Consider the following 16029-nt stretch of genomic DNA (forward strand, 5'->3'; position numbering starts at 1 on the left):
GCACAGTTGGACCATGTTATGTTATGTTATGTAAGAGAAAGACCAGTGAGGCCCATTCTACGCCCCTGGCACAGTTGGACCATGTTATGTTATGTTATGTAAGAGAAAGACCAGTGAGGCCCATTCTACGCCCCTGGCACAGTTGGTCCATGTAGGGGACTATTGGTGACAAATTCATCCTTGATGTGTTTAGCTGTGATGTGATGCATTTCATGTTATCATATGTTTTTAAATGTTTTACTATTCTGCTCACTGGGCTTTGTAGCTCACCCCTCTCCCCTAACCCCAGATGTGCAGGTACAGGGTAGACCAGGAGGTTAGCCAGAGTTTTGAAGTATGTTTATGTAATAAGTTAGATTGTGGACATGACAATTGTACAATGATGGTATTAAGGTTTAGAAGTGTGCTTGACCATAGTCTATTGTAATCCCTTTTGTTATATACATGATCTTGATGTCTATTGATGTTTATGTTTTTCCAACTCAACTTCTGATGTATCGCCCATTAGGGCAAATGATGAGATCCCACTGAGGGATTAATGTTTAAGTTATGCTATGTTTAGTGCATGCACAGGTTGAGTATGGTGTATGATGAAAAGGAAAGTTTTAATTTTTATGTATGATTGTTGATCATGTATGGGATTAAACAGGTTTACAGGTTACATGTCAGGCTTGCTACGGGTCCCGGCGGCCTTAAGCCGATCTGGATCCTAGCGCCGGTAGCGGTCCGATTTTCGGGTCGTTACATCACCCCTCTCCCCTAACCCCAGTTTTGCAGGTCAGTGGTAGGACAGGAAGACGTCAAGAGTAAAGGTTTTGCTTATGTAATAGTATTAGATTAGTACTTTTAGTGTGGACATGTATTATACTTGGATATAATGTTTTATAAGAGGATGTAATATAAAGTTAAGTGAAGTTATGTTTATGGATTAGTACTGTGCTTGGCCCTAAGACTTGGTTAGTCCCTGGTTAATACATGATGTATGTTATGTAAAGTTTTAATGTTGAGTTGTGTTGAACTGAACTTGTGGCATGTGTTGTTTACCACTTTAGAGTTTGATGAGGACCCTAGTGGAGGTCTTATGTTTGTGGTCTGATGCATGCACAGGTTAGGTTCTAGTTCTTTGGATGTGATCCCAGCTTGATGTATGTTATGTTAACCCAGCTAGAGTTTTGTTGAGGGCTCTAGTAGGGGGTTCTTTATGTTTTCAGATATGTTGCATACAGGTCAGGCTCGGGATATATATCAGATGTTTAAGTTTTTATGTTAAGCTTTTGATCATGTATGGGATTTGACCAGGTGATAGGAGGTATGTTTGGCTTGCTACGGGTCCCGGCGGCCTTAAACCGATCTGGATTCTAGCGCCGGTGGCGGTTCGGGCCGTTACAGAGGGGTATCGGTTTCCGGGCTGTTACAGTTGTGATTTTGTTTTATGATTAAATTAATAGTTCAAGATTTTTTAAATTAATGGAGCCAAAATCTTTCATCCACTAGGGTCATTTATTATGTAAATTCCTAATTGGTATTCATTAAGCTTTTTTTTTTAAATAATAAAACAATCTTTTAAATTCGTAAACTCAATGCAATCGAGATTTAGCCCAATAGTAAAATGCATAAATTTATTTTATAAAAATATTTAATTGTTAAAAATTTATTTACGGTTAATTTATATTTAAAAAATAATTTTTATAAAAAATATTTTTTAGAATATTTTTTATTATTTAATTTTAATTTAAAAAATAAAATATATTAATAAATTTATATATAAAAATATTAATAAAATTCTCACCATTAAAAGAATGTCTTGTATATTCTGATTCAGTGTTCTTTTGCCCGCAGCTGCTGGTTAACCTCGCCGTTGGGTTGGCTTGCGCCTTCTGCATCTTCTTTAAATGAGTGGTTTTTTTAGTCTTCTATTCTGCTTATGTGGAAAATGCCTCATTTATGCTAATGATCTTATGGGCTTTGTGGCAAAATAGGAACAATATTGCATGAAAGGGTCAGGGTCAGACTGCGAGTGGTGTGTTCTTCATGACTCTGAATTTTTTGCAGCAATGGAAAGCAGCCCGGGTTGTTTCCTCAGTAAGCACCACTGTCCATCCGGCTCGCTCGGTCTGGTCTCCTCCACCGCACGGTTGGATCAAGGCGAACATGGACGCCTCTTTAAGCTTGCAACGAGGTTCGATAGGTTTCGGTTGTGTCATCCGGAAGGATGATGGGAGTTTTGTGGCTGCTAGAGCATGCTCTTTTTATAGCCAGATGGATGCAAAGTGTGCTGAAACTATAGCATTTCGGGAAGTATTGAGCTGTATTAAAGAGTGTAGATGGGATCGAGTTCTTTTCGAATTGGATGCTCAGGTACTTGTGATGTCAGTTAATTGTGCTTTGTTGGATGATTTATCGTCTTTTGGTCTTTTGGTTCAAGATTATAAACTGCTTCTATCTAGTTATGAGGAAGCAAAGTGTGTTTTTGTTCATAGATCTGCGAATAATGTCGCTCATGTTCTAGCAACATCGTCTCATTCTGAGTCAGGTCAAGGAGTTTGGATTGATGTCCCTCCTTCTCACATTGTTTCTTTGTTCTCTATAAATTAATGAAGTTTTCTTGTTATTTCAACAAAAAAATATCATATTTTAAAAAAAAATAGTCATTTAAAAAAAAAAAAGTACAAAAACATAACTTTTGATTTAATCAAATTTTCATTTGGATGCAACAGGTTATTGGCTCAACTCTTATAATTCATACATCATGCAAATTTTTGAAGTGATTAAAATTTAAATTATTCTTAATTATTATAGATTTAAATTGAGTATTACAAATAAGAAGAAAATAATACTGAAAGCTGAAACCTTGCTTATTCAAATGCGGCAAATGGAATCTCTGGAGGATTAACAAGGAAAATATCAAGAAGCCGATCGACAGTAGTGTATTCAAAGTCTGGATAGAGCTTTGAAGCCTCAAGATCATCCTTATCTAGTTCATAGCTCATCATATCACCTTTGACAAACAAGCTGTGAATAATAGCCACTGGAATTTTGTGTGGGTCGGGTAGGGCTGCAGCATCAATTAATTAGTAAACAACAAAAATATACGTTGAAAGAGTAATTAATTCTTTGAAATTTAGGGAATTATAGTATCTCTTACTCTCGGACAGCTCCACAATTTGTTTCTCTGGGATATGAACTCTATTCAAAGACTGACCAGTTTTCTTCTCCCACAGAGAAATGAGTTCAAGCTGAGATATGATGTTTTTCTCTGGCCTATAGATTACAACTCGGTTCAGAGTTCTTGGGTCATCCGCTGCTTTGATGGTGTAAATTGCGATATCTTCCTCATAGTTTAGAACAGCTGATGAACATGCATGCATGCATATTAATTAATCGCTCAATTTTTACCTAAACCCAAATTATGTCTACAGTAATCTCTGTAAATTAAGGGCTTCTCTTGCAAGGATCAGCAAGGAAAAATAATACATACTCTTTGCTTCACCGCTGCCATAGACATCAACATCATGTCTCTTCTCACGTGGACGAAGCAAGTAATTGACAAAGTAAGAACCAAAGCAATTTGCAGAAACAAACGTGAAGGGAATCCCAGCTGCTTCTATGGTCCTTCTTATTTTTCTCTTCTTCTCAAGAAAAGCTTCAAATGGTGGTAAAGGAGTCACTCTATCCTCTTCAATCCCAAAATCCGACGGGAAGAACCTCTGAGATCGATATATGTTTATATATAAGAAAAAAAGAAAAGATGATTAAAGAAAGTTTTGTTTATCAAGCGAATGATTAAATGGATAAATACCTTGATATTTCCAGCAACTTTGATGGCATCTATAATCTTGAGTTGGTCAAGAACCTGAGGGTAAGCTAGAGCTGAGATCACTACATCTACTTGGCGAAGTAGGGCAACAATTTTTTCATGCTCGTTCAATTCACCCTGTTAAATTTCAACATGAATATAATATATTAGTTGTGGCTTCCAGAGAATGTAGAGAAAGAGAGAGAGAGCTCTTACATGAACAATGGTGACTCCCATGGACTGGAAGTCCCTGTGGAGTTGTAGCTTGGGTGGAGGAGTTATTGAGGTGATAGGGCGACCATAGACATAAGTTTTATGGCCCAACAAGACGCTTGCCTTCACCAAATATTTGCCAATATAACCAGTTCCGCCCAAGATTAAGATCTTACTCACCTCGTTCTCCATTTGTATATGTTACCTCTACTTTTCTTCTAATGCTTCTTCTCTTGCATATATATTTATACTAGGAAAATACCCATCAAGAAATTGAAAAATTTTAACTTACATATTTTTTAATTTTAATATATAAAAATAAAATAATACCCAAAATTTATTATAAATACAAAAACTACAAATAAAAGTTTTTTTATTTAACATATTTAAATATTATTAATTTCTAAAAAATTATTTAAAAAAAGTGTCCCATGATTTTATTTAAGTATTTAAATAAAAGCTAGATATCTATATCCTTAAATCATTAGTCAAATGATACTTTTATATTGATACTCAAAGACAATGTGATATTAAATAAATAATTATAAATATTTTTTAATTATCAAAATAAATCCTACTGAAATAAAAATTAAAAAGTGTAATAAAAAAAAAAAGATAAGTACAGGTGAAAACCCTTTACCCCTTTTGCATTTATTCTTTGTTTGGCATCTTACCAGCATAAATTGGACCCACTTTTTTTTTAAATAAAATTTCAAATAAAAATCATATTATAATTAAATATTATTTTAAATTAAATATTTAACGCCTTATCATTTAAATGTAATGAAATTAATAGAAAAATTACATTTTGCTAATGACAAAAAATACAGAATCATTTTTCATTATCAATCTCAAACTCTCTTTTAAAAAAAAAAAAATACATATCACTTTTTTACAAGAATTTTTATTTTTAATTAAATATTTAATTTCACAACATTAAAATTTAATAATGTATGACAATTTTTTTTTACAAAATTTACTTTAAATTTTTATTTGAAAAATACATAAAATTATAAGATATTTGAATATAATTAAATTTAAACTAATTCAAATAATTTTTAAATTTATTTTTATTTAATTTAACATAATTAATTAAAATTATTTAATAATTCGTACTAATTATATTACATATATTTTATTATTTTTTTAATTTACTGTTATTTGAATCAATTTAAATTAATTTGTGATATTATATTATATTTATTATATTTTATACATATATAAATCAAATCATTTAACAAATAAAAAATTATAAATTACAATGATAACTTAGATTGGTTTTACTTTAAAGCAGGTAAAATTTTTTTTTTGAATCAAAACAGGCAGGTAAAATTTTAAATTTGTGTATCTCTATTTATCTATTTAATAATATTCACTATTATGATGAAAAATAAAAAGATTATCTTTTCTTATATTACTTATCAATTATACTTGAAATTTATATCTATTTTGAATAATAAAAAATCAAAAATCAATAATATCAACCGACAAGATGAATAGGTTAACGAAAAAATTATAATCCGTCCTTTGCATCTACGAAAAATCGGAAATCAATCTTTTCAAATCAAAACTGGCCAAACTGACCCATCTTTAATTGTGGCTGACATTTTGTTTACTTGTAAAGTTTTAGGCAGCACGTTTTTCTATTTAATAATTTTTGTCTTTTTCTCTTATGATTTTTCTTCAGAAATTTTACAAGAAGAGGTCTTAATTTGTAATTTGTTTTTATATTTAAATTAAATATTGAGCATTTTGTTAAACTAATCAAGCCAAAATCTTTCGTCTACTACGATCATTTATGTCGTGGAATCCTAATTTACAAATTCATCAAGTCATTTTTTAAAATAATAAAATTATTTTTAAATTTTAATTAAAAATGATGGATCAAAATGTAATTTTATTTAGAAGGGACCTGTCTTTCTTTAAACCCACGTGATAAAGAATCTAATTTAATAATCTTTTGATGTGGGATGAAATTCCAGTTGCTTTGGGACGGGACAAAGGCGGTCTCTTTCAATGTTGGCGCAAGCTGCCGAATTGATATTAATCACGCGGCTCATTTGTTCACGCGAGAATTTTGAAAATTTTTTTCTTAAAGCAGACAAATGTGCACATACGGTTAGAGTTCGAACACATCATTTGATAAAATCATAGTAATTTGATCAATTTATATAATCTACACATGTTATTTAGAATCTGACCGAAATTTCTAACTATTAAATAAAATTTAATTTCAAATATTAAGACCAGTGGTTCTCGTAATGTCAGTAATTATATATTAAAAAAATTTATATAAATTTAATATATAGAATTTAGGATATATTATTTTTTTTAAAATTACTTTTAATATTAAAAAATGATAGTAGTTTAGATATCACATAATTTTCAAAGTTAAAATTGATGGGAATATTTTAATTGACTTTTTAAAAGCACGTGAATGTTTTAATGGGAGTTTAAAATCAATATATATTCAATTAAAATTAAATTAAATAATTTTTAAATTTATTTTTTATTAATTTAAAATAATTAATTTAAATTATTTAATAATTTTATACCAACTTCATATATATTAATTTTATTTTGCCTATCGCAATGTGGAAATTAAATTCAAGTAAGCTGCTGAATATCATATAGAGTAATTAGAGGTGACAAATCGAAAAATTTTGTTGCGGGATTCAATTTTAATGAATAATTATATAAAATATAATGATCGCTGGATTTTTTCACCCCGGTATAAAGGACAGACCTATGAAAACAGTTCATGATCCGAAAACTTCAATATTCCCCTCGAGAGCCAGGTCCAGCCTGCTCAGTCACAGGGCCGGACTCCGCCTAGACTCCTCAATCAAACCGGCCCAAACCTCTCGGCCCAGTAATCAGGCCCTCACCAGGCTCAACTTCAGCCCTACCATTCAACCCAGCCCGGAAAGGGAAAAATGACCAAGATGCCCCGCTGGTAGGTCCTTCCGCATGCGTATCAGAGGAGAATCATACGTATCAGAGGAGAATTAATGGCCGTTACGCATGGAGCAGGCGCCTGACACACCCGTACATACGGAGCTAGGCAACAGAAGACAGCTAGCATTGTGGCAAAGAGACAGATATATATATCACGGTAGAGGCCACGCAGAGGGGACTCTCTTCTTCTTCCTTCTCCTTCCTATATACCATTTTTATTCTTTTTGCAACTCTTGCATGAATATACTACCCTGAGCCATAAAATCTGACTTGAGCGTCGGAGGGCCTCTGCCGGGGCACACCCGGTAGGCCCCTGACCATTCTTTCTTATTTTACAGGTCCCAACATCGAGAAGAACATGGAGAGATTCACCAGGGAGCCCAGCAAGAAGGGACCCAGAAGAAAACCAGATCTATCATGGACCAGGAAGAGAAAAAGATTTATAAAAATAAATATGTAAAATAAATATATATTGAAAATTTATAAAAATTTAATAAAATATTATAATTAAATTATAATTTTTTAATTTTTATTAATTAAAATATATTAATAATACCTTTATTTTTAATGTTTATAAATATATCTTTTAATATAAGTAAAAAATAAACTGATAAATAATTTATCTCTTATTCTATTATAAAATTAATTTTTAATAATATTTTATTATAAAAAAAAATTCTTTCTAATATGATTATGATATGCAATCTCATAAAAACTAATCTATTAACTTTTAATTATTTAATATAATATTTACTATAAAATTTATTTTTTTACTAAATTATCTAATTCATTAGTTATCGAAATAATTTTTTTATTTTTTTTTATTTAAATAATCTAATATATTATTTACAAAATAATATTTAATTTATATTTAAATTATCTAATCTATTATTCATTAAATTTATATATTTAAAATTAAATTATTTTTTAAATTTAAATAGTCTATGAAACTCATTAATTAATAAAATATTATTTTTAAAATATTTTTATTTATAAAATTTAAAATTGATTTTTCTAAATTTAGATAATTTAATAAATAATTTTAATTATATAAATAGATTAGAAACTAATTAGGTGAGATAATTACTTCTTAATAATTAAAATAGTGTATTAAATTAAATTATTTAATGAGTGAATAATTTTTTAAAAAAATTTACATATTGAAGATAAAATTTTAAAGAAAATAAAATTTTTAATTAGAAAAAATAAAAAATAAAAGGGATAAAATAAAATAAACAATTAAAATTAAATGAATTAAATAATATTAAATGCGAATGATGATTTATTTAATAAAAAAATTAAAATAAATTAATTTATAAAATTTAAAATATTTTAATTAAGTGACTTTATAATAAAAATTAATTAATAAAATTTTAAACAAATAAAAATTTAATATTAATTTTTTACTATATATAAAATTATCTAAATACCCCTATAAAATCTAAAAATTTTCAGGAGATTCATAACCTCTTGCCCACCCTAGATCCATCTCTGGAAATTAGTTAGTTTTCCGTAACACATATATTAAATAACAGTTTTGAGATCTTAGTTACCAATTCATTACAAGAATGAGATTTTAGCGGCCAGTCCCAGCATTCCATCTCAAAACAGAGGCCCTCGCTCTTGCCATAGACCCAACGTTTAGTAATACATAAATAATAGAATTCGTTAAAATTACGATATCTTGATTTATAAAAATATAAAAATTAAAATAAAAAATTTATCCTATTAAAATTTTAAACGCAAGTCCAATAAATTATAAATGACTGTAGAAGAATTACCTCAATACTGATAAAGTGAGTCGAGTCAGATCTGACGATATTAGAATAGGATGTCAACTTTTTATGCATTGTTCGTCCCTTCAATACATCGTCGAACTCATAAATACATATATATGTAAAATAAATTGATGTGATATCAGTAATAGATAAGGTAGTAGACGAGATATAGGCTTAGTCAATCGCCTATTGTTATTACGCCGTTGGATATACACCGAAAAGAATGATTAATTGGTGTATATACATTGACTTGGCTCCTAAAAGGTAAAGCGCAGCTCGCTCCCTCCTTTCTTTTTCTTGTTTTTTGCTTTTTTTTTTTATATATTTTTGTTGGAATCTCTTTCAAAGGAGAGCATCATTTTTAAAACTTTTAATTTAAACGACACAAGATTTCCATCAAAAAATCTTTAATAAGTCCTTAACTATTTTTTTATATTTTGCAGGTTTTTTTTCCGCTTAATCCATATAAAATTACAAAAGGTATTCACTCCTATAAAACCAATTATATCCATTAAATCAAACAACAGTCAAAGTGTTCACATCCATAGACCCATTAATCTCAGTTCATCACAACCCTAGGGCTAAAATAAGGGTATTCAACTCAAAGAAAATGGAGATCCGGCTTCCCAAAGGGATGAGGGAACACCAGTGCCGCCCACTAAAAGCACCCAGCAGGGACCCCTTTAGCCAGAGCTTGTGCAACCACAACCGAGTGGCGACCTCCAATCATATAAATCATACTGAAATCAAAAGCAACCTTGAGAAAACGCAAAATCAGAGACCCATGGATGGCTAAGAACATGATAGAGTCAAAGAAGCGAACCCACACAGTCTGCCAACAGAGAGTGCTGACTGCTGATGATAGAGCTCCGCGGCATTTCTTTTTTTTTTTTTTCTGTTTTTTTTTTTAACATTTCACCCCCCTTTTGTCCCTAAATAAGGATAGTATTTAATTAATATTGAAATAAATAATTTTTATTTACATTAAATTACTTAAGCAACTAAATAATTGCTTTCGAAAAAATTTAGCATTATTTATAAAATTAAATTGTTAGCAATGAAAACTTTCATTAATTTTATTTTTATTAAATATTTAATTATTATTTTTAAAATTAATTAAGTTTTATATTTATATTTATATATTTTACGATTATCTAGTTAATTATATTTCATAAGTTAATAATATAATTTTTAAACTTTTATTTTATATAACAATATTTTTTTAAAATTTTAAATTAAATATAATCATATTAAATAGTAAATATAACATATAATTTAATTATTTAATTTTTTTATATAATTTTTGATATTCTGAAATCTAAAACATAGGGTTTATAATAGTTGTATAAACTTGAATTAACTTTGTTTGTGGAGGGATTCTTCTTTTTTCTACCATTTCTACTAATAATGTCTCTATTATTTAGATTCGTATGTCCGTGATAAATCTTTTTCTCCTCCTGGTCCATGATAGATCTGGTTTTCTTCTTGGTCCCTTCTTGCTGGGCTCCCTGGTGGATCTCTCCATATTCTTCCTGGTGAAGGGACCTGTAAAATAAGAAAGAATGGTCAGGGGCCTACCGGGTGTGCCCCGGCAGAGGCCCTCCGACGCTCAAGTCAGATTTTATGGCTCAGAGTAGTATATTTAGGCAAGGGTTACAGAAAGAATAAAAATGGTGTTCAGGAAGGAAAAGGAAGAAGAAGAGAGCCCCTTCTGCGTGGCCTCTACCGTGATATATATATCTGTCTCTCTGCCACAATGCTAGCTGTCTTCTGTCGCCTAGCTCCGTATGTACGGATGTGTCAGGCGCCTACTCTATGCGTAACGGCCATTAATTCTCCTCTGATACGTATGATTCTCCTCTGATACGCATGCGGAAGGACCTACCAGCGGGGCATCTTGGTCATTTTCCCCTTTCCGGGCTGGGTTGAATGGTAGGGCTGAAGTTGAGCCTGGTGAGGGCCTGATTACTGGGCCGAGAGGTTTGGGCCGGTTTGATTGAGGAGTCTAGGCGGAGTCCGGCCCTAGATCTCGAGGGGAATATTGAAGCCTTCGGATCATGGACTGTTTTCATGGGCCTGGCCTTTATACCGGGGTGAAGAAATCCAGCGATCATCAATTGCCCCTTTATCTCCTTAGCAGTTATTCCATGACTGGTGAGGGGATAAATCTTTAAACTCTATTCATGACCGTGCGGTCTGAGAACTGCTCTTGTCGAAAGTATCCCTTTCTTGCCTTTTTATTATTTTTGTCTGAGCGTTGGACTCTCGTGTATGTTTTTTGCCCCTGAGTATTTATGGGTTGTCTTCTCTCGAGCGTTTTGCGGGCTCTTTGTTGCCTGGACCTTTCTCTAGGCCAGCTGAGTTGGTTTAGTGTGAGCGGTCAATTCCCGAGGTCGGTGCCTCTTATGATTACCCCTGATTCTCTGTTTGGCTTTGTATTTTGGTATGCAGTTTGCTTAGGAATCGCCTTGCCTCAATTCGTTCTGCCTATTGGGTTTACCAGTACTGCGCTCGTTTTCTTGAGATCGGCATGATGCTTTGGTACTTTTGGCTGTTGTGTGAGATCTAAGTCTCTCTACCTGAAGACTCGAGTTCCTTTGGGAGATCGGAGTTTAACTTTTCATTTATGGTCCCGTGCCCCAATCTTTTATGTGAGATCGGAACTACGTTCTTATGAGTTGTTTTTGCTTGTAGCACCGGATGATCTTGGGGATTCCGGCCATTTTCGCTCCGGGAGATCTTTGAGATCTTCGCCGGTATTCTACCTCAGTGAGGTCTTCTACCTCTCAATGAGGTCTTCTGCATCAGTGAGGTCTTCTGCCTCATTGAGGTCTTCTACCTCTCAGTGAGGTCTTCTGCCTCATTGAGGTCTTCTGCCTCGTTGAGGTCTTCTGCCTCGTTGAGGTCTTCTGCCTCAGTGAGGTCTTCTGCCTCATTGAGGTCTTCTGCCTCATTGAGGTCTTCTGCCTCAGTGAAGTCTTCTTTTGCTAGGACCTCAGTGAGGTCTTCTTTTGCTAGGACCTCAGTGAGGTCTTCTTTTGTCAAGACCTTATTGAGGTCTTCCTTTGTCAATACCTCATTGAGGTCTTCTCTTGTCAAGACCTTATTGAGGTCTTCCTTTGCTAGGACCTCAGTGAGGTCTTCTTTTATTGAGGTCTTCTTTTGTCAAGACCTCATTGAGGTCTTCTTTTGCTAGGACCTCATTGAGGTCTTCTTTTGCTAGGACCTCAGTGAGGTCTTCTTTTGTCAAGACCTTATTGAGGTCTTCTTTTGCTAGGAGATCTTGGGGACCCTGGTCTTCATGCTCCGGGAGGTCTTTTAAGATCCTCACCTGCCGTTTTTATTTTGTTTTCCCGGGAGTTCTAGGGGATCCCGGTCTTCTTTGTTTTCCCGGGAGTTCTAGGGGATCCCGGTCTTCATGCTCTGGGAGGTCTTTTAAGATCCTCACCGGCCGTTCCGGGGTGACCTCGGGGCCCCGCCGGCAGTTTTTTGTTTTGTTTTCCCGGGAGTTCTAGGGGATCCCGGTCTTCTTTGTTTTCTCGGGAGTTCTAGGGGATCCCGGTCTTCATGCTCCGGGAGGCATCTTTAAGATCCTCACCGGCCGTTCCGGGGTGACCTCGGGGCCCGCCGGCAGTTTTTTGTTTTGTTTTCCCGGGAGTTCTAGGGGATCCCGATCTTCATGCTCCGGGAGGCATCTTTAAGATCCTCACCGGCCGTTCCGGGGTGACCTCGGGGCCCCGCCGGCAGTTTTTTGTTTTGTTTTCCCGGGAGTTCTAGGGGATCCCGGTCTTCTTTGTTTTCCAGGGAGTTCTAGGGGATCCCGGTCTTTATGCTCCGGGAGGCATCTTTAAGATCCTCACCGGCCGTTTCGGGTTGACCTCGGGGCCCCGCCGGCAGTTTTTTGTTTTGTTTTCCCGGGAGTTCTAGGGGATCCCGGTCTTCATGCTCCGGGAGGCATCTTTAAGATCCTCGCCGGCCGTTCCGGGGTGACCTCGGGGCCCCGCCGACAGTTTTTTGTGCCTTCTTGAGGTTTTTGCACAAGATTCAGGCTCATTGGCCTTACTGTCGCTTCGTCATCTCAGCTGGTTTTGTGCCTAACTGAGGTCTTGTTCATTTTTCTGAATTTTTCTGCAAAATAAGAGCTTGCACAGAGCGTATATAACGAGAATGCTTGTTGTTAATTCAATAATATCCGTCAATAAATAATATGTCACACATGTCACTCGGTTTCATCTTTTAGATGCATGCAAGTATTAACTCATGCAATTTCAGGGATGCAATGAACAATATTTTTGCATGTGTAAATTTCTCCAGGATTTTTCTTTACAAAAGCAATATGTTTAAATACATAATCCCTTTCATTAGAATATTCATGCTATTTTAACTAGCAGCGAAAACTTTTCCATTGAGCTAGTTAATTTTATTTATTTTCTCCATGACATATTAATTATTTTTCATTTATTTTATTTTATTTTTAACTGAACATTATTAATTTTAAAAACTGAAATAATAATTCTTCTTTCCTTAATAATAGAAAACTCAAGCATTGATATGAGGGCATTCAGGACAATACTGACGCAAGGCTTATTTATTATTATTATTATTTGAAAAATACGGATGCTTACCTCTCGAATCGTAGGAAGCTCCCTTCGCAGCATATCATAATCTCTTCCGGGGTTAAGTTTTTGTATATATTCAAGCTCATCATCTGAGAATGGGATTGAAGCTTGAGGCCAATGAATCCACTCAAAATGTGGGTCCTCCAATGTTTCGTGTTAAAAGAAGAGGAGAATCATTATGAACAGGACTGAGGTCATTACTCAGTACCATATCCCCAAAAGTCAAGCAACTCTCCTCCGTGGGGACTTTAAGAGCAATTTGCAACCTTCTTTTCACTGTATGTGCATTATCGCCACGATCCACTTCCGTCCTCAAGACACAACCAGTCTTAGTCTGAACAAAAACTCGTCTCCTCCCAGCGGGTTGTTTCCCCTCCATTCTCCTGTTCTCGTGATATTCCCCACCGAGTGGGCTGTTGAAGATTGCCACTGCCATCTGGGTTTGAACTGGGCTGTCCCAAGCACGTAGTCCACATGACGACGAAATCGGCAGCACCGACATCATTCATGTCGACGCCGGCCTGCATGGTCGCATGGCTACATGGTCACGCCGACCTCACTTGTTGGAGCTCGACCAGACCCGCGACTTCCTCCTCAGGTCGACACGTCTTTGCCAGCTCGTGGAGCGCTGGTGACGCTGGTCATCTCAAGATCGATGGCGACGAGATCGGCAACACCGACATCGTTTATTTCCGTGCCGACCTCACTCGTTGGAATTCGACCAGACCAGCAACTTCCTCCTCAGGTCGGCGCGTCTTTGGCAGCTCGATCTCCTTCCATTCTTGCTATTTCAACCATCCGACCTGCTTTTTCCTCACGGACTCCTCTTCTCTAACCTGTTACCTGGAACTTCACAGCAGATCTGCCCATCCAATCTCTACAATATGTGTATTGTTGATCTCACAGTTTTTAACAAAGATATTCATCATCTGAAATTTCACTTCTTTAAATCTCAAAGAAAAGATTAGTAATAATAAAATTTAATAAATATTAAAATAAACTATTTAAAAACTATCAAAATATTCTTGAACCAGCTGGGTCTTTCTTTTCAACTTAGTTATTCAGCTAGGTTATCCGCTGGGTTCTCTTCCCCGTCCTCGAGGTGACCGAGCTTTCTCTGCTGTTACAACGCACGGCTTCGGGCTTCACCGGTGACACCCATGATTGGACACGACATAGGATCGTCACCTTCCCGCGCCGGCTGTCCTGACGCCATTCATCAGGCGTGAAATCACTGTCATTGTGAACCCAAAGCAACAGATTCCCTGTTTTTCACTCTTTCCGAACAATGATGAAGAAGAAGAAAAGAGAAAAGTTGTTGCTGATTGGCAGTGGGACCTAATCATCCTGTGTGGGTCAGGAATTCTTGACTTCTTGTTGAAAGCATCTCCACTCACGTCTTTACTCTGTTATTTTCCTCAAACAGGGCCCCGATCTCGAGCGTGATCTCCAGCACGGATCTAGTTTCGCACATGGGTTCGGCTCCCACGTGTAATCTCTTAACGATGTTGTTGATTTTAGTGAAAGTCCACCAGTTATTCCTTCTCAAGCCAACGTGCCTTCACTTATAATACTGTGATTATTGGATTTGCCGAGCTCTTTTCAGTTGTGCTACTTCGACCGGCGAAACCATTGACGGTCTTACTAGCGGTGTTTGATCAGTCGTTCTTTCGACAACCAGACGGGCTAATGCCGACCATGCCGATCTGGGTATCTCAGTTCACCTTGTTTTCGAGCTGGATGACATACTGCGTCCGAACTTTTCCACCTCGACCTGCCTGGATATTTGATTATTTCCTATTATCTCCAAGTTGCTCTGATACTTGAGGGGCGTTGCTCTGCAACAGAGTTGGATGGCTATGTCCGACCTGAAATGTTAGTCCGAACTTGTCTATTTTTCATTTATTAATTTTCTCTCTAACTTGCTAACCTGAGATTTTACAGCCGATCTCACAACTTCAACAAATATATATATACTTCTCATTCTTTTTTCCTTTTACAGAAAAGATTAAAATCTACACTCAGAGACAAGCATTTCGATCTGAAGTTTCACCTCATCACCTCATCAGATCTCAAAGAAAAAGTTAGTAGTAATAAAATTCAATAAATGTTAAAATAAACAACGAGGGTAGGAAAATGAAGATTAAGAGACTGTCAAGATATTCTTACACCAGCTGGGTCTTTCTTTTCAGCTGGGTTACTGTAAATCTCCAGCTTTCTTTTTCGTGTAAGCTTTCTTTTTTGTATTGTCTCCCTGTCGCCCCAATGCTTTCCATCTGTCCTGAAATGCGACTCCAACCTCGACCACGAATCTAGTTTCGAACATGGATCCGACCTCAACGAGCAATCTATCGCTGTGGTCGTCGGATTTGCTGAGTTCCTTTCTGTCTTGCTAAACACGGCTCCGACCTCCTTTTTTCTCACGGACTCCTCTTCTCTTTCTCTCACCTTCTTCTTCTCTTTTTTTTTATTATTTTTGTTTTATATATACAGCGGACCTCAGAATTTCAACAATACATATATTCCTCACCCTTTTTTTTTCTTTTACAGAAAATATTCACTAGACTTATGTGGATCTCAATGGGTGGATCTGAAAACTTTTGAGATAGTAAAATCTCTTTCGTGGAGGGCACATTCCCGGCCAAGCTCGGCGAGGTGTTAAAAG

At 35.3% G+C, this 16029-nt stretch overlaps 1 protein-coding gene across 1 annotated transcript; it reads right to left on the minus strand.

Annotated features, from left to right (window-relative positions):
- Positions 1-2768: 2768 nt before the first annotated feature.
- Positions 2769-4213, minus strand: LOC110605447 (eugenol synthase 1). Its single transcript, XM_021744037.2, has 5 exons — positions 4013-4213; positions 3800-3934; positions 3479-3707; positions 3146-3349; positions 2769-3055 (listed from the first exon to the last, which is right to left on the minus strand). Exons 1-5 carry the CDS (start codon positions 4199-4201, stop codon positions 2856-2858), a joined length of 957 nt encoding a protein of 318 aa, XP_021599729.1. The 5' UTR covers positions 4202-4213; the 3' UTR covers positions 2769-2855.
- Positions 4214-16029: the final 11816 nt, after the last annotated feature.

The sequence above is a fragment of the Manihot esculenta genome, chromosome 17 (genome assembly GCF_001659605.2).
Source record: "Manihot esculenta cultivar AM560-2 chromosome 17, M.esculenta_v8, whole genome shotgun sequence".
In the NCBI taxonomy this organism is placed as follows: Eukaryota; Viridiplantae; Streptophyta; class Magnoliopsida; order Malpighiales; family Euphorbiaceae; genus Manihot; species Manihot esculenta.